General features: G+C 41.1%; 1 protein-coding gene across 2 annotated transcripts in view; it reads right to left on the bottom strand.

Annotated features, from left to right (window-relative positions):
- The window catches only part of LOC308589967 (myelin protein zero-like protein 1), a 31,011-nt gene extending 14,687 nt beyond the window's left edge, over positions 1-16,324 (bottom strand). For both annotated transcript variants that reach the window (XM_081199561.1, XM_081199560.1), the window contains exon 1: positions 16,090-16,324. In XM_081199561.1, coding sequence (XP_081055687.1) covers positions 16,090-16,309 — 220 coding nt within the window. In that variant the 5' untranslated portion in view covers positions 16,310-16,324. The remainder of the gene's footprint in view (positions 1-16,089) is intronic.
- Positions 16,325-22,443: the final 6,119 nt, after the last annotated feature.

Here is a 22,443-nt window from a genome sequence, read left to right as displayed (position 1 = left end):
CATGATGCACCATGTAATTACAATAAGCAAACATGAACTAAACTCATATGCAAGCTGTAGACAGTCACAACAATGAGTTGTTCTCCAAAAGTAAGAAGTAGTCCTTGTGACTAAGCTGTGACACTCCAAAAAGTTGCGAGACTATAGCTCCCACCCTACCTGACCACTGGTGATGCTGGCTGAGGCGGATGGAAACTTTAACCCAGACACATCTGGAAGGCCACAGTGCAGTCTGCCTGCCTGTCCCCGCTTTACATACCTGTCCTGAAGCATATATTTAATTTGCTGCCAACATTGTTCTCAAATGCTTTTTTTCTGCCTTCACTGAAAAGTCTAACATGTCCTTAAGAGTTTCTACAGCTCACAAAAGTGGGGTGGTTTTGTATTAATCCTGGCAGGAGCACATTGACAGCAGCTGTTTCATGGCCAGAGACAAGGTTATTTCATATGCTGCACTATCAATGCTGTCCTTCATAGGCTGTGCTAAAGATTCCAGATTCCTGACAGTCCAACTCTGTTTTAACACAAAAACGCATAAAAAATTAAACAGGCAAATGTGTTTACTGAATGGACAGAAGAGAAAGGGAATCCTTGGGAAGGCTTCTGTGTGCTACACAGTTTGTCAGGGCTCCCTGTGAATTTTTAAAAAGTACCTCAAGACTTACAACTTGTGAAAAGCCATTCAGCTGTTTGTTAGGAACAAGAATGAAAATTGGGAGCTTTCCCAAGCTCAACCCACACCAGGTGTAGCTAGCAAGCAAACAAACAAACCAGCAGGGATTGAGGAAACAGGAAACAGAACGTTCTCGCAATGGGGAAATGCCTTGGCACTTCTACATTCACTGCACTGCCTTCACATCCAGCATGCAGTAGACACTCACCATTACACCACTGTGCAAGCAATGTCTCCCACCTCACTGCTGCTGTGCTACGACACTCAGACTTAAATGCTTAAATGTGCTTAAGAAAACCCACTCACGTTTCTATGATGCAAGTAATCAAGATTTATAGAAGCCTGCATTTATAGAAACGTGCCATGATATTATAGGCTTTCACCTACAAAGCCTTGTGTGGCTCAGAACTCCAATACCTTAAGGACCACCTCTTCCACACAAGCCAACCCACACCTCACATTCAACATCTGAGGCCTTTCTCTATTTCCCCCCACCCAAAGAAGATGTGGAGGGTGGGAACATAGGAACAAGCCTTCTCAGTGGTGGCTCCATTTCTGGAATGCTCTTCCTAGGAATGCATTCCTAGCACCATCACTGTGTGTTTTAAGAGACCAGGCAAAAACATTATTTACCCTTGCTTTTTGCTCTTTATTTGATGGGTACTTCGGTATGTTTGTGCCCTTTTTTTGGATATACTTGGACCTATAGACATCAAGGGAGTTAAATGTGTGTTAAAGGAGCAAAGTGAGATTACATCTGTCTTCACTGCAGCAGTTTTTGAACAGGCCCCTATGTCTGAAAAAGCTCTCCTGGGATGGGGCCTGAGGTGCAGAGACAGAAGATGACAGGCAATATTCAAAACCTCATAAACAACTCAAATGTGAAATTGCTGGCCTATAAAAATTATGTATGCTATCCCTAAGATCCATCTCCATACCTAAAGAATGGAAAGTGGCCAATTGAATGCCTTTTTTTTAATGGATCCAGAGAAGATCTGAGAAATTACAGGCAGTTGTTGTACACTAATGCTTGTTCTAATAAAACTGTTAGAAAGCATTATTAAATATAAAATTACAAAAAGTATATAAGAACAAGACTTCTTGAATAATAAGCATGGCTTCTGTAAGGGTGTTTTCTGTGTATTACATAGCTCTTGAGTGGTCCTCATATGGACCACTCAAGCATATGGCAAGCATATGGACAGGAGCAATGTAGTACATGTTGTGTCAGATTTTGAAGGACTCCTGAGTGAGTTTAGCAATCATAAGATAAACAGAAAAGTTCTCTTAGGGATCAGAAGGAGGTTAAAGAACAAGAATCAGAGAATCAGAATAAATGATCACAATTCAGGAATTAATGAAGTTGGATCTCTCCAAGGATTGGTATTGGGACAGCTGTTTTACACTTATTTGTGAATGACCTGAATTTTGGGGTAAGCAGTGACGTGGCAAAAGTTGCCAACGTTCAAAGTAGTTAAAACAGAAAGGGATTCTGAGGTCTAAAAGGGGCACTCAAAGCTTGGTGAACGGGCACTAAAATGCCAAATGTGATTCGCTGTAAGCAAATGTAAAGTGATGAACATAGGGGCAACTCATCCTCCCCCCTCCCCCCAAAAAATGTCACATGTACACTAATGGGGTCTGAATTGGCTAGGAAGGACCTTAGGTTCATGGTGGATAGCTTGATGAACCGTCAACCCATTTTGCAACTCTGAAAAATACCATGTTAACGACAGTTAAGAAATGGTCTGAAAATAAAATTGCCCAAATAACGATGCCATTTAGAAACCTATGGGGCGCCTGCACTTAAATTTTTCACTTACAGTTCTGCTCACCGCAACTCAAAAGAGTGTGGAAAGTTTTAGAAAAGAGCACCAAAACTGACCACGTGGCTGAAATAATTCCCCTACGAGGAAAGGTTAAAACATTTGGGGCTTTTAAGGTAGAAAAGCAACACTAAGAGGGGACATGATAGAGGTCACAAAGCAACTTGTTTTGAAGAAGGATTCTGAGGGTATAGTACAGAGTCCCTGCATCCATGAATTAATGCAAAGACAGCTGCTGATGTCTTTCCACCTCTATAGCCCCAGAAGCATAACTTGGTGTTGGCAAAACCTATCAGGCATTGGAGTCCTTCCACAACACCTGGAGCTCAGCACTCCAGGACCTGCTTTGTCCACAAAAGGAATCCTCTGGTATCTCCAGCAGGAAAAGCTGCTGCTGCTGCTGGAGGGGATGGAAAGCGGTCCTCAGAGCAGCTCCAAGGCAAAGAGCAGTGCAGGCACCCTGCCTAGCCCTCCTGTCCAGACAAGTTCACCTGCTTCTCGGATTTTATTTCTGTGTGTGTGTGTGTGTGTGTGCGCGCGCGCGTGCGTGCGCACACACTCTCACACACGCCAATATAGCTCCTTGCCAAGAGCACAAGAGACCCTAGGTATGCCTTTGATAGGCCCTGGGAATCCAACAGTCTTTTTCTGTGCATATCCTTCTCAAAATAGCCACAAGTAAGCTGAGAAACCGACTCATGCACCTACATGTCCCCACTGAGTTTACTGGTTGAGCACAACCAGTACTGCTTGTATTCTGTTACAGTGGAACCTCGGTTTTCCAGCATCTCAGAAGCCGAACAATTCGGAACCCGAATGCCAAAAACCCGGAAGTAATTGCTTCCGTTTTCGAATGCGCCTCGGAAACCAAACAGCTTTTGAGGCACGTTTCTCAATTTTTTCAATGGATTTTGCCGACCGCCCATTGATGCTAGATTTTCGAACATTTCGGGACTCGAACAGCCTTCCGGAACAGGTTACGTTTGAAAACTGAAGTTCCACTATATCACATTTGTCCTTCTCCAAGTTTTGTTATCCAAGAATATTATACAAGGAGAATTCATAACTGCTATTTAATTGCCAAGAGATCCAGACTAAAAGGCTATGGCTGAAAAGAGATACTGTACCATATTAGCCTACCCACATGGTTTGCCATCACGGCAGCTTTCTAAAACAGGAAGCCTTGGGATTGTGGTCCACCAACTAACACAAAGATGATGAAAATGCAGCTGTGCTTAATTTATCAACCATCACTGTAGGGATATCACGGAGTGGGCAGTGGGGTCCGGAGGGAGCACACTCCCCACCAGCAGGCAGCCACAGTCTGCCTGCACGCGTGACCTTGGGGTGCAGAGCAAACTCCCCCTCAGACAAGCCACGGCTGTCGGAACATCGTCCCCTCTGTCTGACCTTTTGCGGTCTCAGTAGTCTGCAGTGCCCTGTCTGTAACCTTTTGTCCCTGAGACCTTTTGTCTCCTTCATCATACACTGTGCAAGGGGGAAATGACGCTATGGAAACAGGTGCCAAAATAACTTTGTACCACCCCACGATCTCGGGACGGAAGATGTGTAAAGGTCACAGCCCAAAATGTATTTGCCTAGCCTGCATATTTGTCTCAATAAAAGGAGGCTCCACAGGACTGGCCAGCAGCTCGCTTCAGCTCACCTGTGCGCAGCTCACCTGATGATCAACCCCCAGTCTTGTGCTTTCCTTCACATCACTACTATGCAGACTAGAGCTCTGCAGGCTCCGAGAAGTTGTAGGATCTCAGACTCAATTTACTCTGCGTAGCTAAGGAACAAGTTAATTTGAAGAATGAAAAGGCTTTTTAAAAACATTCACTTAAAGAGAGCTGATTTGGCCACAAAGAATGAGCTGGAGGGATGCTCAAGACAATCTTCCAGAAGAGGCCTATCCAAGTTGGACATCGGCCAAGGAAGATTGCAACACAAGACAGCTTCTCTAAAAGCACATATTTGCAAGCGGACAGCTCTCAGCAGTGTAAGCTCGTAAAGAAAATGCATGAAATCCTGAGACAGACTTAATACTGTGGTGATTAGGAAAAGGTGAGAACCAGTTGGCAACACAGCTCCCAACTGAATAATTGATATTTCATTATTACACATGCCAGTTATCCTCACCATAGCATACTAAAGTGGAAAGAAGTCAAACTAATGTGTTCTTTTCAGAGCATTCACATTTCTTCATTAAAGACTTTAAAACCCTCCTTTGGTTCCTCATTTTGTCTAAAACAGAAACCGCTAAGCTGTCAGACTGCAGCCGACATTGTCAAGAAAAATAGTTGCAGTGTTTCCTTATGTGTTCCTGGAACTATCAAGAACTTGCAAAGTAAGGTGGCTTACAGTATGTTCTTCCATTGCTGAATTATGGGCGACAATCAGTCCTGTTAACCTGGTTTCTAAATGTGATTGTGATCATATTGAGAAGGTCATAAGCCTGCTCCCAAATGAAAACAGAGGAAATATGTGTGTTTAATCCCTGTCCCTCAAAATAAGATAGTAGTTTGAAGTTTGTTTCTGTAGGGAAAAATCACAATATAAATTTTATTTTATTAGATTAACCAGCATCATTCTCCAAAGGAGACAAGAAATGTTATAAATTCTGTGTAACAACTAGGAAAAGCAGTTCACATTGAAATGAATTATTTTATATAATTAGTTAATGGTTTCCAAATGAATAGATTACCAGCATATGAACTTTTCTATAAGAGCTGGTTTATGGACAGAAATGAGTCATAACCAGACTTCCTGAAAACATCTACAACTTTTTTAGTCAAAGAACAATTCTTCTGTATTCGATTACATGAAATTATTCTGTACTTGATTACGTAACACAGAATTTACTTCTACTTAAAGGGATGCTAATGAAGTCAAAAAGGAGAAATCTTGTGGGCTTTCCATAGTTACATCTGATGCATAGTGCTGAGTCTCTCCATAGATTATCCAACATTTGGATTAAATAAGCATCCAGTTTTAATTTTTAAGACTAGACTGTGGAAGCCATAGATATGGGGGATCAGGAGTTCAGGACATGACCCCCTTCTCACTATCACTCCAAAATTAACCCACAGTAGAAAATACATACTTGATTAGTAAATGGTGTGCAGAAAAACTGCTCCCCTAATTTCTCCGCTGATCCCACTCAGGTACCACCAGATGTTCTGCAAGGCAGGAGGTATGCTAGACTGCAAAGGCTGGGAACAAGCCAGTTTGTATAGGCTCAGAGGTGTTTATGGTAACAGTTGTCCTTTTATGTAAAGAACATATTCTGTCTAAAGTTCCTAGTGTAACATTGTCATGGTTTAATTTTAATCAAAAAATTTTTTGATTAAAACAGAGTAGCCTGAAAGTTGTCTGCTTTAGAACAACTTGTGGTCAATCTTTTCGCTGCATCAAAAAGTGTTGCATCTATATGTAAAATGTTAATTGAGATGAAATTTGGCCATCTTACGGCTACAAAAATCCCATGTGAAGCAGATCTTCAAATAGAAATGCCTAATGAAAAATGAAACCAGCTTTGGGGGGCAGGGGAAACCTCTGAGACCAGTCTTAGCTCAGTTGAGAGAAATATAATTGAAGCTCCTACCTTGGTGGTATCTTTCTCCTTTGCAAATATCCTATATGATACCAGGTGTACCACCTCCCTGTTGAAGGAGATATGGGGAGACTGGCTCCTTCATACACATGTGGTGGTTTTGCAAAGCTGTTCGATCCTTTGAAACCTCAATTTTTAAAGAACTTTGTTTAATAAATAAAATCGAGTTAGAATCTTCTCCTCAGCTTCCTTTGGTTGCAATAATGGATGTGTCTACTCCGCCAATTCCTCATAGAGTACTTTTAAAAATTTCTCCTTGCAGCGGCATGTATGGATATTGAGAAGAAGTATAGCAAGATCTAAAACCTACTAGGCTGATAGAAGTCAAGTTTACAACATGTAAGACTTCATATATATTAAATGTGAACTTTTGGTAATACAATACATACTTTCATACAAGACACCTAAAACTGTAATAAAATGATCATATGCACATAAGCTACTAGCATATCAATTTAAAAGTTGTTGTTTCTTTTTACTATGGGGACACTGAAGAAAATTATTTACTTTTTAGAATCTATGTTTAGAATTTCCATTAAGCCAGAACAGCAATTCAAATGATAATAACCGGACAAATTCTCAAGTTGCTATTAAAATAATAAATTGCAAAAATAAATAAATAAATAAATAAATAAATAAATAAATAAATAAATCTGTTTAGAAGAGCCAATGGCAGCTGGTGCCCACTTGGCCTGGTAGTGCTAAGAGGCCGCAGGTCATGGTCAAGTTGTCCTAGTTTTCTCCCTATCCTACTCCCTTGCAAACATACTGTTGACACCCAAGCTTTGCTTTTTATTATTTATTTATTTATTTATTTAGTCCCAACTGGAAACTTCTCAATTTGGTACCAAAGGAATCTCTGCTGCCAGAGGAGGAGACTGATGGAATAAACGTTTGTGTGGCTTCCACCTGTCCTGGTTCTCTCCCTATCCTCCTCCTTTGCAAAGAAACAGTGGATACTTAAACACTGTAGTCTTATTAATACATAGCCCCTAAGTGTCTTACCTTAGTTCAGAAGGGGCCCTTGCTGTCACAATTTCTAGTATGCATCCATGCCATGATTAGTGTACATAACATAGAAGTAATAAGAAGCGATAAGTATGTAAATGACTGCAGCCTGAATTTGTTAGTCTTAAAGGTGCCACACTGGACTCTTAAACATGAACCCCATATATTTCCAGGCCTTATGGAGAATTATTCCTCTGCCCCCTGCAGCTCAGAGATGAAACATTTCCAGACTTCTAAAAACTGAAGGTTTATCCAAACTGAAACAAACTTCTACTCTTCCACATCTCAGTTTATTTCTTGATTTGGTGTACAGTGGTATCTCGGTTGTCAAACATAATCCATTCCAGAAGACCTTTAAACTTCCGAAATGTTCGACAACTAAGGCGCAATGGGTGGTTGGCAAATTCTATTCAGAAAGTGGAGAAACATGCCTTGGAAGCCATTTCACTTCCGAGGCACGTTCGAAAGCAGAAGCATTCACTTCCGGGCTTTTGAAACATTTGGCTTCGGAAATGTTCAACAACTGAGGTACCACTGTATTTCCAAACAGAGACCAGGTCCCCCCACTCCCCCGCACACACACAAACATCCTACTTGAGATGAAAGTATCTGACATAGCTAAGAAGCAGTTGGTGTCAGAGGCTGTGCTGTGCAAAGGCCTTGACACAATCTTGCAGTAGCATACGCTTGGCAGAATCCCAGACTGCATTCCGTGGCCAAACACCTTAATATGTTCTGTATGTTGCAACATTTAAAAGTACCTCTCCAACAGCAAGCCCTAAGCATACTGCTTGTTTTGTTATCCTGTTAAATGCAGAAGCTGTGCTTACATTTCCACCTTTGAATCTTGGATCCAACAGATTTGCAGCAGTCTGAATTGGGGGTAACAAAATTACACTGCTCTGTACTTTCTCCCACTCCCAGTCCTTTGAGGACTGGTCAAGAGGTCAGAAACAGATCCAACAACCATGCCAACAAATTTACGGCCACAAGCAAAGAAGGCATTCAATCCTCCTTCCTTCTCTTGAGGCAACAGCAGTGCCCTCCAAGAGGCAGAAATGCATCTTGCTCTTTCACTTGAGTATTGTACTCTCAATGTACAACTCAGGACTTGCCTCCATATACAGGAATTGTAACGATCTGAAACTGTACCTAGTCTTGCATAAAAGTCTTTCTGCTATGCAGCTTCAGAAATTATTTTGGGGGATTAATTATATGAACAGCTTGTCTCAAAAATTTGTTCATCATTCTAAAAGAAAGTGTTTTATAAACAAACAAACAATACAATACAATCCAACAGGGGGAAAGAGGGAAAAAGCATTTCCCCCCCTAAATTTTCCAGTTCTTTTCTTTCTTGGCCTTCACATCTCTACCTCTGCTTTTTCATTTCTACATCTTTTTTCAAGAAAGTGGAATAAAATGCAGGGAAATTAAGTGGATTAGGACCTAGGGGAACAGGGTTAAAAATCACTATTTAGCCCTGAAGCTCACCATGTGACCTTGGGCCAGTTACCATCTCTCAGCCTAACCTACCTCACATCGGGGACTTATGAATGCCACCTTGAACGTCTTGGAATACGCATACCTATATCCAGCCTGCTGTCCCTGGTTTTGAATGGGAGAGGGGAAGATCTGAAATCATGAAAAAACCTAAACTAAAACAATAAAGAATTTGGGAAACAACCAAAATATTCAGACCTAAAAACTTTGGACAGCAAATCCAGTGTGGCTGCCTGCTAGAACAGGCTTGCCTGGGATGGAGTATGCAGGCAGGTTGTAACCCATGCTCCCATATTACATGTAGGCTCTGCACACTGCATTCTCATCTGAACCATCCCCTGCAGCTTTCTGTAATAGCATTTTAAATTTGCCAAAGTGTTTTATACTCTTTTATCCTCACATCAACCCTGTAAAGTAGGTCACAGTACAATTTTAGCAGAACAGCAAACAAAACAGCACTGCCATCTTAAAGGCTAAAAATTGTATTATGGCATAAGCTTTCGTGGGCTAGAGTCCACTTAATTGGATGCATCATTCTTTGTAATACATTAAGTTTATGCAATAATCAAGGCTGGGTTAAAGTGGTTGTGAGCTTGATGCTCACAATTGCCAAAACAGGGGTCTCTTCTCCTAGAAAGGAACACCTGATATTACAAAATAAGACTCATGCTATCTTCTAAGAAATTTATTTATGGCATACGGTTTTGTGGAGTACAAAAAAATGCCCTGAGCATGTGAAGTATTACAACCCTCAGCAAAACGTAACAAAAACGTTTTGTAAAACCCGATAAGCAGAAAGCAAAGATAGAGACCTATGACCACAACTTCCTCCCCGCAGTAGGCAAACAAACTTGCAGAAAGTATCTGGGTGGGACTGGAGGAGATGGACAGACCACTACCTCCTCCGAACTTTCTAGAGGCCTTGGTGAGCAAACAAGCTTGCAGAAGAGGGGTTTTTAACACTGCAATCCTAACCTTCTCTACTTACAACCAAGACCTATTGAATTCAGTGGGGTACTTCCATGTAAGTGGAGTTTGGATTGCACCTTTAAGAAGGCAGTGAAAGCTGAGCTGAACAAATGAGACGTCTCCTTCAAACTTTCTGACAGAAATCTCATGGGCTTATTAAATGGAAATGCAGATGGGACATTAAGCAATAATAATAATAATAATAATAATAATAATAATAATAATAATAATAATAATAATAATTTATTATTTATACCCCGCCCATCTGGCTGGGCTTCCCCAGCCACTCTGGGCAGCTTCCAAAAAAAATTAAAAAATTAAAACACTGTAATACATCAAACATTAAAAGCTTCCCTAAACAGGGCTGCCTTCAGATATCTTCTAAAAGTCTGGTAGTTGTTGTTCTCTTTGACATCTGGTGGGAGGGCATTCCACAGGGCGGGCACCACTACAGAGAAGGCCCTCTGCCTGGTTCCCTGTAACTTGGCTTCTCGTAGTGAGGGAACCGCCAGAAGGCCCTCGGTGCTGGACCTCAGTGTCTGGGTAGAACGATTGGGGTGGAGACGCTCCTTCAGATATACTGGATATACTGAAGACATTTTCTTCATGCTACCAACCTTCCAAAAGCCTTCGGGAGCAAATACACTTGGGGAACAGGAAAATAAGTACGGCATTGGACTGCAGCCACAATGGCCAAGCTGCAGGGAGGGCATGTGGGGGTATTGGGTATTAATTTTCCTTCACCAGCTACCCCACTCCCAACAGTCCATCAAATGCAGGGATACAGACCACAGTTCAGCATTTATTCTGTTCTTCTCTCTCTGTATTAGCAGATAATTAAGTACACATCATGGAAGATCTCCCTGTCTATTTTGGCTTTGTTGATGTGTTGGTTAACTGTCATGCAGCAGGGTAGGAAAAGTCAAGATACTTACAACATTAGAACAATTTGTGATTAGTCTAAAGCTGCTTTAGATTTTGATCAAGAGATAATTGGCAAGCCACTCAGGTTGCAGATTAGAGATTCTCTTAAGAACATTCCCTTGTGAAATTATTTCTCATAACACAACCAAGAACTACAGATAATGGGTACAAAAGGGATATAGAATTACTGTTGCCACCACTTATTCAGGGACACCCAAGCAATACTTTCTGTTACGAAACTGCTAAAAGGAGTAAACAACAATAAATTGCAATTCAATGTCTGTTTCAGAGTTCATATGGCTTCCAGCAAAAAGAAGCCTGTGCAAAGTCCATAAGCACCAATTATAGGGACACAGAGCTAGATAAACAAAGTACACATATAGACCGCAAGAGTCCACGCTAAGATGTTTTCTCAATTACACAGCAAATACTGTGCATGTGTGTGTAAAAATATTAAAGAAAAAGTCTTACTTCAGCTGAACTAATATCTATAAGACTACTAGCTAGTTGTGCTATTTCAAGTACCAACAGAAGGCTCTCAATAAAAACGTATCTCATTGGTTTAGGCAACAAACCATGCCTTCTGAGTTGTATGGTTGCTAATATGAACCCAAAAGCACAACACAGACAGCAGTATACAAGGAACCCTGTATAGTAGGTCTGTTGTTGGACTACAACTCACATCATTCCTGACCATTGGCTATGCTGACTGAAGCTGATGGGAGACCAACATCATCTGGAGGGTCATAAATTCCCCATCCCTGCCCTATTTCCTCCCAACAGTGTACTTAATAAGAAATGCACTAAAAAAGGCTAGAAGATGGATGTTGGAAATGTGTAATCAGAGAGCTCTTTACACTACCTTTGCTAAACATTACTTACGGCTCTGTTGAGCTGGTATTGCAAAATTTTGGAAGATGTTTCAATACTGAAATAGCCCCGTCTTGCATGGAAAATTACAAAACACGACAAGAAGGTCATGGGGATTATTTTCAACAGCTCCACATAAGCACAGATCACTGTAATTTGCAACAAGTATTTGCTGGCTTCCACGCATATAGGTAAAGAGTCACCAGTCAGTAGCAGTTTCCCCTAACAGTTAAGGTGGGGCAAGGAGGAAAGAATGTATACTTAAGTCCAGTTATAAAAACTGACTTGGTCTAGGGAAAGCTTCTAAGTTATTGTTGAGGAGAACAATATTACGAAGTTTCACAACAATGCTACAACCACAGCCACAAACTACAGTGGTACCTCGGGTTACATACGCTTCAGGTTACATACGCTTCAGGTTACAGACTCTGCTAATCCAGAAATAGTACCTCAGGTTCAGAACTTTGCTTCAGGATGAGAACAGAAATCTTGCTCTGGCGGCGCAGCAGCAGCAGGAGGCCCCATTAGCTAAAGTGGTGCTTCAGGTTAAGAACGGACCTCCGGAACGAATTAAGTACTTAACCCGAGGTACCACTGTATAACCATTAACAACTATCCAGTCAGAAATGAAACTATATTTTGTATCAATGAACTGAAATGTTAAGATTTGAAAATGAATCCACGCAAGACTAAAAAATATATATAATATTTTTCAGTGTGTAAGACTATGTTTTTCCCCAATTTTTTTAAGTTTAAAATTGGGGGTCGTCTTATACACAGAATGTTTAAAATATTTATTTCTTAATTTTGGGCTCAAAAAATAGGGGTCGTCTTATACATGGGGGCATCTTATAGACAGGAAAATACGGTAAGTTGCGTCCCCAGTCCAGCTATATACTTACACTAGCAAAGATACATATACAGAACAAGCATGTAAGCACAAACACCTTAATTGTTGCTTTGTGAATAATTTTCCTTTCCTGTCTCAGCATGTGTTTGAGCTATCTCTATTGCTTATATTTCTGAGAAGTGAGAATGTTTAGCTGAAAAGTTTGACATGGTGCAAAAACCCCAAATACAGATTCCGGAACCCTGTCAGTTATCCTAGAATTTATTGAACAAAGAGTGAAAGTAGCAGTCTATAATATTGTTCCTTTGAACTGAAGCTAGGTTAGAAATAGGATTAGACTCTGAAATGGCCATTTATCTGACTGGAGCTCTGCAACCATGCCATAATGGACTACTGTTGATAACAGTTGAGAGTCCTATTATTCTCACTCTGGTGTATCTTAAGGCGCTCCATTTAATGAAAGAAAAGAAATACAAGTGCCTTTGTTTTGATTTGCTCAATAATTGTAAAGTGTGGGAAGGAAGTATATGACTAAATCTGAGGAGGGGAAAAACCTTCCATCCTGAAGCATACAAATAATGGCTTCTAAACTGTGGCCAGAAGGAGCACTTTTAGTTCATTTCTGCACACTGGTTAAGTCTAGGAGGCACGTAGTGGGTTCTCAGAATAAAGACTCCAGACTCCACAAGTTCCAAATTTGACATGCACAATTTACTTTAGTAATATCACTAATTTTCTGTGGTGCCATTTTCAATCCATGGCATCAATGCAACACAAAAATAGAATTTTTTTAAGACTGCCAAGTAGAAAGGAAAAACAAAATCTGACCTATTTCTATTACTAAAGCTTGCTGATCCTGAAAGTGATCTCAATGGACTTTCTGGAAGAGGCAAGTCAAATATATTTGGGCACACAAAAAACTTGGGTTCAAAAAGGGAACAATTCACTGTCCCCTTTAGGCATAATATTTCAGTAAACCACAACCAAAATTGTTTTCATTTTTTGCCACTTCCAATAATCCCATTAGTGCTACCACTGCCAGTTTTTTTCCTATGAGCCAGTTGTGCAAAAAGTTTTAAATTCTAATCAAATAAATGCTACATCAAATTAAAAAGTCTTACAATACCTGTCTTGATTAGTAGGAACTATGAGGTTTGCAACAGGAAACAATATTTTGTTTCCATTTGAAGTAACTCTTTCATTATTATAAAACAGCACTACAGTGGTACCTCTGGATACGCACACCTCCAATTGCATATCCTTCAGGATGCGAATGTGGCAAACCCAGAAGTATTTTTCTGGGTTTTGTCAAGCGTGCATGTGCAGCAGCAATCTGCCGCGCTGTGCACATGTGCAGAAGCAGTCTACCGCCATGCGTGCATGCACAGAAGCAGTCCCTCTGGTTGCGGAAACCTTGGGATCTGACCGGAGATCCAGAACGGATCCCATCCACAACCGGAGGTACCACTATATTTTTGCTAGTACAGTGGTACCTTGGTTCTCAAAGAGCTTGGCTCCCGAACAAATTGGCTCCCGAACACCGCAAACCCAGAAGTAAGTATTCCAGTTTGCGAACGTTTTTTGGAAGCCGAATGTCTGACGCAGCTTCCACTTGACTGCAGGAAGCTCCTGCAGCCAATTGGAAGTCGTGCCTTGGTTTTCGAACCATTTTGGGAGTCAAACGGACTCCCGGAAAAGATTAAGTTTGAGAACCAAGGTACCACTGTACGGGCATATTCACAAGACCTGCTTGTGGGACTGTTCCCGTGACCGGCTGGATTAATATCCAATACACTTAAACCAGTGTTTGAAATTAACCAGGCACATTTTGCACCTTGCTTTCAACCACTTGCAACCAAGTAAATATGCCTGGCTGCTAGGATGGCACTTGAAACTTCTACCATCTGCAGGTGCATGCCTGGGGATCATTGGATCTGGACTGTTTTCACAAACTAATACCCAGTGGTATTTTTCTAGAAAAAGGGATGCTGGAACTCACCATGAATGCCTCCTTTTTTCTCTTATAATGGCAATGGCGCCCTCCTAAGAGGTGCCGGAACAGAGTTCCACCAGTCTGACTGAAAAAAGGCCTTGCTAATACTCCAACCTGTAGAATTCTACCAGTTATGTTTTATCAGCACAATCAGAATGAATTTCTGGAACCAAAATGCTTCTTCTGTGCAGTCTGAGCAGGGGCAATTACCATTAAGAGAGAGATTCAAAAAGACCAATATATGTGTGGACTGTCCCTGGATCAAATGACGTTTCTTTCTTATCAAAGCTCAAGGTTGTTATCTGAACTAGCCAGATGCTTAACTGAGAATCACAATCAGACTTCAGAGCTGTCTTGCCCCAAAATGGCAACTAAACATTCCATTTTGGTGACTAACTTTGGTTTAAGGAGCCATTTGGCACCTAGCTTATATATCGGAGTTCCTAACACTGATTTAAGCCAGGTTATTCATTACCTCATGTATTACGCAGCACATGAAAAAGTGCTTATGTTGATTCTATTTAATATGTTACTTCTGGAAGCAACTGAAATGCCCAGAGAACAGCTACTTGGGGATTAAAACAAAAAACATCATTCTAACATAGCTCAGCTATAAGGAACAAAAGGGAGTTTCAAATAGATAATATTCCATAGGTCCAAACCACTATCCTTTCACAAAATAAAGCACTGCTAGTTCATAGGGGGGGGGGAACCCTGCCCAGCTTAAAGATGGATTGATTTCTTTGCTGCAGAATAACAGGACATGGCTAGCCAGTAGCCATTTTGCATACTAGTACATTTTATATTCAAAGAGCGTAACAGAGAAATGGCCAAGGCAACATTGTACATTTGTGAGATGAGGCAATTTACCCAAGAAAAGGAAACGGAAGTATGGGAAACTGTGTTTAATAATTATGTTGGTGCCTCAGAAGGAATCTGTAAGCTGATTCCCCTCAAGCAGATCTAAGTAAGTTTGACCAGGTTGTGGAAAGCCAATTTCTCTGAAAGGCACGTGTAAAAACTGTGTGCAACAACTCCTAGGATAGATTTTCATTACTGACTCTGCGTTAACACACATTTGACTTGAACTGACCCAGGCTAACTCTTGAGCATGTGCAGTGAAGCAGTATATCGCCATACCTGTTTGCGGGACTGTTCCCGTGACCAGACTACCTCATCGCATCCATTGCTTTACGACTAGTAAGAACTGTGCACTGCTTTAAGAAAGCAGCGCTACAAATGAAGGCAGGAAACTCAAAGCCAAACAATGGCAACACCAATCCTAGGCATACGAGGTCTTGGGCGCTTTATCCGGTACCAGCAGAAAGGAAAGAGATTGATTCATGGACGCAGCAATTTCCCCTCTTGCATGGCTCAGCACTTACCCTTATTATTATTTGTCCAGAGCTCAACCTAAAGACCCAAAGGGCGGAGTAGCAGAGGGAGAGAGAGAGGTCACCTGCTCTTCCTTGGTCTCTGTTCCGCCCTGGGCTCTTCTGCAAAGCGATTCACACGTACACCCGCCACCATCATGACACGTACGTTAGCTCACCCCCACCCATTCTTCCTTTTACCGGAGAGAGACCAGGGAGGGGCTGCGAGGGGGGCTCCGGGAGACCTGGAATCCCCCGCCAACACCCAACAGCACCGAGGAAACAGCGCTCCGCCGCAGCGTCGCGTTCACACGCCCCAGACGACTCGCCTCCCGCGCGCGCTCCGCTTCCCCCGCCGCCCGAGTTCTGTCGGAGACGGCGGGGCTCAGCGAAGAGGAAAGGCTTTTCTCCCGCCCTGCCTTCTCCCTCCTTGGCTCCCCTCCTTCCCTTTCAGGCGCGCCGACCCCGACACGGGAAACCCACTCACACAAGCCGAGAGCCGCCGCCAACAGCAACGAGCTGAGCCAGGCGGCGAGCGGAGCAGCGCCTTGCCTCGGACTGCAGCCGCCGCCGCCTCCTGGCGCCGTTAACGCCGCCACCGCCACGGTCGCCGCTGCCATTTTCCTGCCTCCACCTCCTTTTCCTCTCATTGTTCCACCCCCGCCCATGGTTGGAAGAGGGGTGGGAGAGCCGAAGGGAACCTCCATGCCGGTATTGAGCCGGAGCGCTGTCAATCACGCACACCTCCTGAATCCAGCGTCTTCCTTCTGGCCAGGCTCTGCCCTTCACTCCTCACGTCGCAGGGCGATTGGGAGCTCGGGATTTCACTCAGCCATGGGAGGGCCATTGAGAAGAGAAGCTGCCCGCCCACTTTGGGCGCCTGTCACGTGACTGGAAGCTACCTTGGGGCTTTATTGTGAGGGCTGGGCAATTGCAGAGCGGTCGCTTTGCCATGGCCTGTTTCCGACAGAAAGGACGCGGTGACGCAGGCTCAGTAGTAGTAGTAAGGCGTCACCGTGGATCTTGTCCTTACTGGCGGTTTTTAGGGACTTGCTCCACGCCACTCCACTCACATCTGTGCACATTTCCGTAGCCTGGCATGCGGAAGCCCTCTTGGTTCTGTTCATGGCCCATATCGCTGCATTCATCGTTGAAAAATTATCAGTTTCCCCCATTAAGTACTATGAAACTGCGAGCAGAGTTTAACAGGCTGCTTTCACTAAGTTTGGGGTCTGGCATCACGTACAGTCAACCAAATAATGTTGGGAGTATTTACCTATATAGAAAATATGGAAGTGTATATAAGTATGGGGAAAGTCAACATCGTGCTACAATTTACAGCTAGCAAATAGTATAATTTGGTAACTCGTATATCCACCAGTATTTAAAGTTCCTACACCAAAGCAGGACAGTTGCTGTCATAAAGAGGTTTCCTTTTAACATTCCATTTATGCCTTGGAGGGAGAGTTAGGGGTTCAAATACTCCACACTGCAACGTTTTGTTGCAGGTCCCACTTTTCCCCCTCCTGATAAAGACACACAAACACCAAGTAAAAATATTATAAGCAAATGTGTCAGGAGCATTCCTGCAGTAAATCACATTATGCCAGTTAGAGTTACGTAATTCTTTATTAGCAAAAACATCTGCACAGACTAAACAGAGTGTCAGGCCTAGTGAGCATAGCAACTTGATCTCCAGTAGGTCCTGCCTCCATGAAGCAGTCAGTGAGGGGAGCTGTTACTATCGAGTAGGCAGGCAGGAACTTCCAGTAGTAGTTTGCAAACTCCAAGAACCTCTGCAAATCCTTCTTAGTCTTTGGTGCCTGCCAAGACGCCACACTGCTGACCTTAGGAAGATCAATCTCCATCCCTTTGGGGGTCAAGCGAAATCCCAGGAAGTCCATCATCATGACACAATGCATACTCCTAACCCTGGAAGGAATTTTATGGCATATTTGACATACTCAGCATCTCTGAAAAGAGGTAGTGTGAAGATAGACATTGGTAGCAGCTTGCTTCCTAGGGCTACTGTTACTCTTGGCACTGGCTGTGGAAGAGCCACACTTCCTTCACTCACTTTGTACAAGGCATCCACACAAAGTCTTGAACTAAACATCTCTAATTTTACCCTTTCCTCTTGAGTCCAGTTTCTCTTCCATTTTTGTCAGAGCTGAGAAATCTGACCTTTTCTTCCTCTGCAACTCAATGGAATAGCTCTAAGATTTGGTGATATGGGAAACTAAGTTACAATTATGAAAGGACTAAAGTTTAAAGTAACATTATATCTATTTTAGGGTAAAAGTAAATTGATAATAAGTATTTTAAACCCAAAGTATAATTATTTGAAAGTACAAAAGAACGCATGAAACAAGGTAACAATTTGCTGATACTTTTATTGTAAAGAATGCACGGTGAGGGAGATGTGGGGAAGTCCGGTTGGTTATGAAAAAATGTCTTGGAAAGATAGATTTCTTTTTCTTTTCTTTTTCTTTTTCTGTTATTTCTTTTATATATGTGACTTTACATCTGTACCTGGAAAAAAGCAATAAAAATATTATTTTTTTTAAAAAAAGGAATAGCTTCAGAGTTTCCCCAGATGTAGATGGTCTCTTCTGTTATTGTTCCAGACAAGTGAAGCTAGTCACTTTCTTTTCCTTTTTTTTAAAGAAATAAATTTTATTTAAGATTCAACAATAACAATAAATCAACAATAACTAATACAGTACATCAATTCATTGCAGTTGACCATCTTTAACAAGAGTTAACAAACTACAAAACATCACTTCTGGTTAGTCAACTTTTCATATTTAACTTTATCTTTTTCTTAGCTGATCAGAAAAAAGGAGACTAAAAGAAGAAAGTGAGAAGAGAGAAAAATGTAAAAGAGGAAGAAAGGAAGAAAAAGAAAAAGGGGGGAGCAAGTATAAAGAAATTAATAAAGAAAAAAATAAAAAGGAGAATAAATACATTTAACTTCCGATTAGACTCATTGTATTATTATTTCTATTGTTCTTTCACACACAGTTCCAAATTACTGTATTACTTTCTTTATTTTTATCGGATATCAAAAACATTATGTTTCTTATCTTACAAGGATCATTCTAGTTCTGCCAAGAGATGTTTATTATTACAATAGTTTTCCAGGTATTCTTTAAAGATTTTCCAGTTCCCTCTAAATCTTTCTCAATATTCCAAAACTCCTCTCTAGAAAAAAATTCTATCACTTAAATACTTCCCTTTCATAAATTACCATTTGTTTTCTTTCTGCCCGCTAAGTTGCAGTGGAGGAGGCTTTGTGGACACCAGAAGTCCTCAAGGGAGCCACTGAGCCCAGGGACACTGCACCAGTGGCTTCAGTGCACTTCAGCTTGGGCAGTGAGCAGGCAGCATAGGCAAAAACTGCTGTATCCAGCAAAACTGTATAGAAATATATCAAGTACCGTAACTCCCACTTCCACAATGTCTGCATAGAAAGGAAAGAAAAGGTGCACACACCCTACAACACAGGTTTCTGATTATCATTTATAAAAACCATGTTACTAATGAAACATTCACATTTTTAGTTTTATATATATATATATATATATATATATATATATATATATATATATATTACTCCTTGAAATGTGTGTGTGTGTGTGTGTGTGTGTTTCAATAATCCCAGCTATAAGAATTAATATCAAGGACAGTGGCATCTCAGTGCCACTGCAGGATGAATGGTTAATTTATCCTGACAGACACTATCAGGATATGCATATCAAATTCTGATCTGGGCTTTGCCCTGGCCTCACTGGATATCACAGGCAAGCCAATATTTTTCACACACACCCTTCCTATCTGTAAAAAAACTTCCAAAGTTGTTGGAACCATTTAACTGATAAAATGTTTCTGAAGCAACTGAGCACTGCAAATGAAGTGTTATGTAATTACCAAGCATTCTCATATCAATTATTAATCAATTTAAAAAGCTCAAAAAGCTAGGACAATATTTTGTCTTATTATTAATAGATCTGGCAAACTATCTTAATATGATCTAGCAGTAAGCTATATTAATAGACACAAAGGAGTCTGCATTGTATTATACCAGAACATAAAGTTTGAAGTAAAGTAAACATAAAGTAAATGAAGTAAATGAAGTAAAAGGGACAATGATGAGCGCAAGCTGTCAAGATCGATCACCAGTAACTAATTAAAACAATCATAATTTGTAAATCTAATATTCTGATTTAAAGAATGTACAGTGTTATAACAAGTTACTTAAATGTTTATTAACATAAAAATCATATTAATCAAAAGGAGTGCATACTTAATAGGAATAACTATTGAATACCTAGAAATATTTGTATAAGTCATTATTGACTATTGGTAGACACACAATTTAGTAAGATCTTTTGTTTGAAATATTTTTTCTTATGTCTCCATTGGTTGCTGAAATACTTTATACTGAACTATGGGTGTCTTGGTTTTTTTCTGATTTCCTTAAGGAAAGCATATGTTTAGCAAACTAATTATATTGTACCAAAGGAAATAAGGGAAAACTTTAATTATGCAGCCTATATCTTTATTTTGCAGTGTTACTGTTGTGCATCATTCATTCCAATTTTACAAGCTACTGGGAGGAGAAAACAATGTGTAATTCAATGCAGTCCTGTCCCTGACTGCCTGGACAGCTTTTGAAATCTCAGGAGGCATTACCCACATTTTCAAGCATATTATCTTCACAGTGTAAAGGCTAGAAACTTGATTGTGTGTCTGTATGTTTTAAGTGGAAGCTTAGATTATCAGGAAGCTGAGCTGACTAACCCTTTACCACATTCTGTGCTTATTCTGTGCTTCTACAGAAGCATGCACACAATCCAGACACTGCATTTCCTGTGTTTTGCTGAGCACTGCAGAAAGGCAAATGACAGGTCCAAAACATTTTCTTTACAGGGTCTTTTTGAACTATAGGTCTTCCTGCACACATTCCTGTTTCATTGACCCCATCCTTTTGTTCACAATTACGCTGTGACCCCCTTCATATTTCAGCAATATGGTAAAATTAAGACATATATCCTAGTTTATTTAATAGGATTTAGAATCTATTCTGATTCCCCTCTTGTTTTGCCCTTGATACCCATTAGGCAATAAGCAGGGACAGTCTGACTAACAAAAAGAGGAACCTAAAGACTATCAGATGACAGGCATTAAAAAGGGAATCATCTAGCCCACTAAGGGAAATATTTGTTAGTTATTTTATCCGCACATCCCAGACAGACTGGAACCAAAATACACTGTATTCAGCAGATAATTATGAGAAACTTTCACATCTCTACACTGAGACACAGCAGCAGGCAGTACATGCAACTTCCTGGGGAACAGATTGGAGACTTTGCATGCTAGGCAGATCCAGTGGGAAGATTCTTATGATTTCCCATATGTTACTGCTTGTGTGCATGTTTATTTCAATATGTAGTCATTTATGTTACACGTAAGCTGCCTTGGTGTCCTGGAAGGTATAGAATAAATTACTGTAATAAATAAACAGGGTTAAGGAATTATCAAGTATTGGTTAAGCATTTTGGTTTGTAGGAGTGTTGTTCCTGTGTTAGAATGTGACCTACCAATGGTTCTCTTTCCCACAATTCTAAGAAAACAATAAATATACTTGATTCAGTGATGTTGTTGGGTTGTGCAGAGTGTTATAATGTCTGTCAGTGCATAACAGCTTAGTCCATATGGCAAAACACACTTCCAGAGCTATATTGCTGAAGTATGGAAGTTGGTCATGCCTAATCCTCATAACGATGGTTCAGAGGACCGGCCTACTGAAAATGCTCTAATGTTCCTCCAGCCTATAGGTCATCGGTGTTTACCTCAACCTACGAATTTCTATTTAGGTTTCTAATTCAAACACATGCAATGTGGGCTCAAGTTCCTGATTCATTTAATGCCTATTCATGAGCACCAAGTTACTATGGAAACCCCCACATTTTATTTTCAATACTGGAAGGAAACATAATTTCAGTGAAAGGCAACACTTAGTGTCTCCTAGAATACTTGGCATCCCCCACTCCTTTTGACACTGATAACTTGGTTCTCTCCTTCTCATATAAGTACAGTGGTACCTCGGGTTACATATGCTTCAGGTTACATACGCTTCAGGTTACAGACTCCGCTAACCCAGAAATAGTGCTTCAGGTTAAGAACTTTGCTTCAGGATGAGAACAGAAATCGTGCTCCGGCAGCACAGCGGCAACAGGAGGCCCCATTAGCTAAAGTGGTGCTTCAGGTTAAGAACAGTTTGAGGTTAAGTACAGACCTCCGGAACGAATTAAGTACTTAACCCGAGGTACCACTGTACTTATGGCATTTTGGGATATTGATAGTCCTAACAAGACCTCAATGCAAAACAGTTTTAGAAAAAAAGAAAGACAGGGTCACACAAAGCTGAGTTGGGGCTCTGTAAATCTATCTAAGAATGCTGGTTGCCTTTCTTCCTAGATATCTGATGTGGCAGGTTGGACTTTGCCTGTTTGTTAGAGTGTTTAAGTTGTGTTTCTGCCTTTGTTCCCCCTGTATGTTTGGAAAATAAATGCAATCATTACAAATTTCCAGTAAGCCTCCAGTGATGTCCTTCCATACGCACTGTGTCCCTATAAAATACCTCCACACTGTATTACACATTGTGTCCCTATAACTTCTCTCTTGGAAAATGTGGCGTGTAATGAAATATATTTTGGGTCTGCAGCAGTCCAGACTTACATGGAGAGCCTTGTACTTTGAGGTACAATAGCCTAGTGTGACAGACAAGCTTTGGGTCTGCCTCTTTGTGACCCAACAACCAGTGGGAGCTGGCAAG

The sequence above is a fragment of the Podarcis bocagei genome (genome assembly GCF_964188305.1).
Source record: "Podarcis bocagei genome assembly, chromosome: 6".
Taxonomy (NCBI): Eukaryota; Metazoa; Chordata; class Lepidosauria; order Squamata; family Lacertidae; genus Podarcis; species Podarcis bocagei.
The sequence above is the reverse complement of the archived record's forward strand: the minus strand, read 5'-3'. Positions and strand labels throughout refer to the sequence as shown.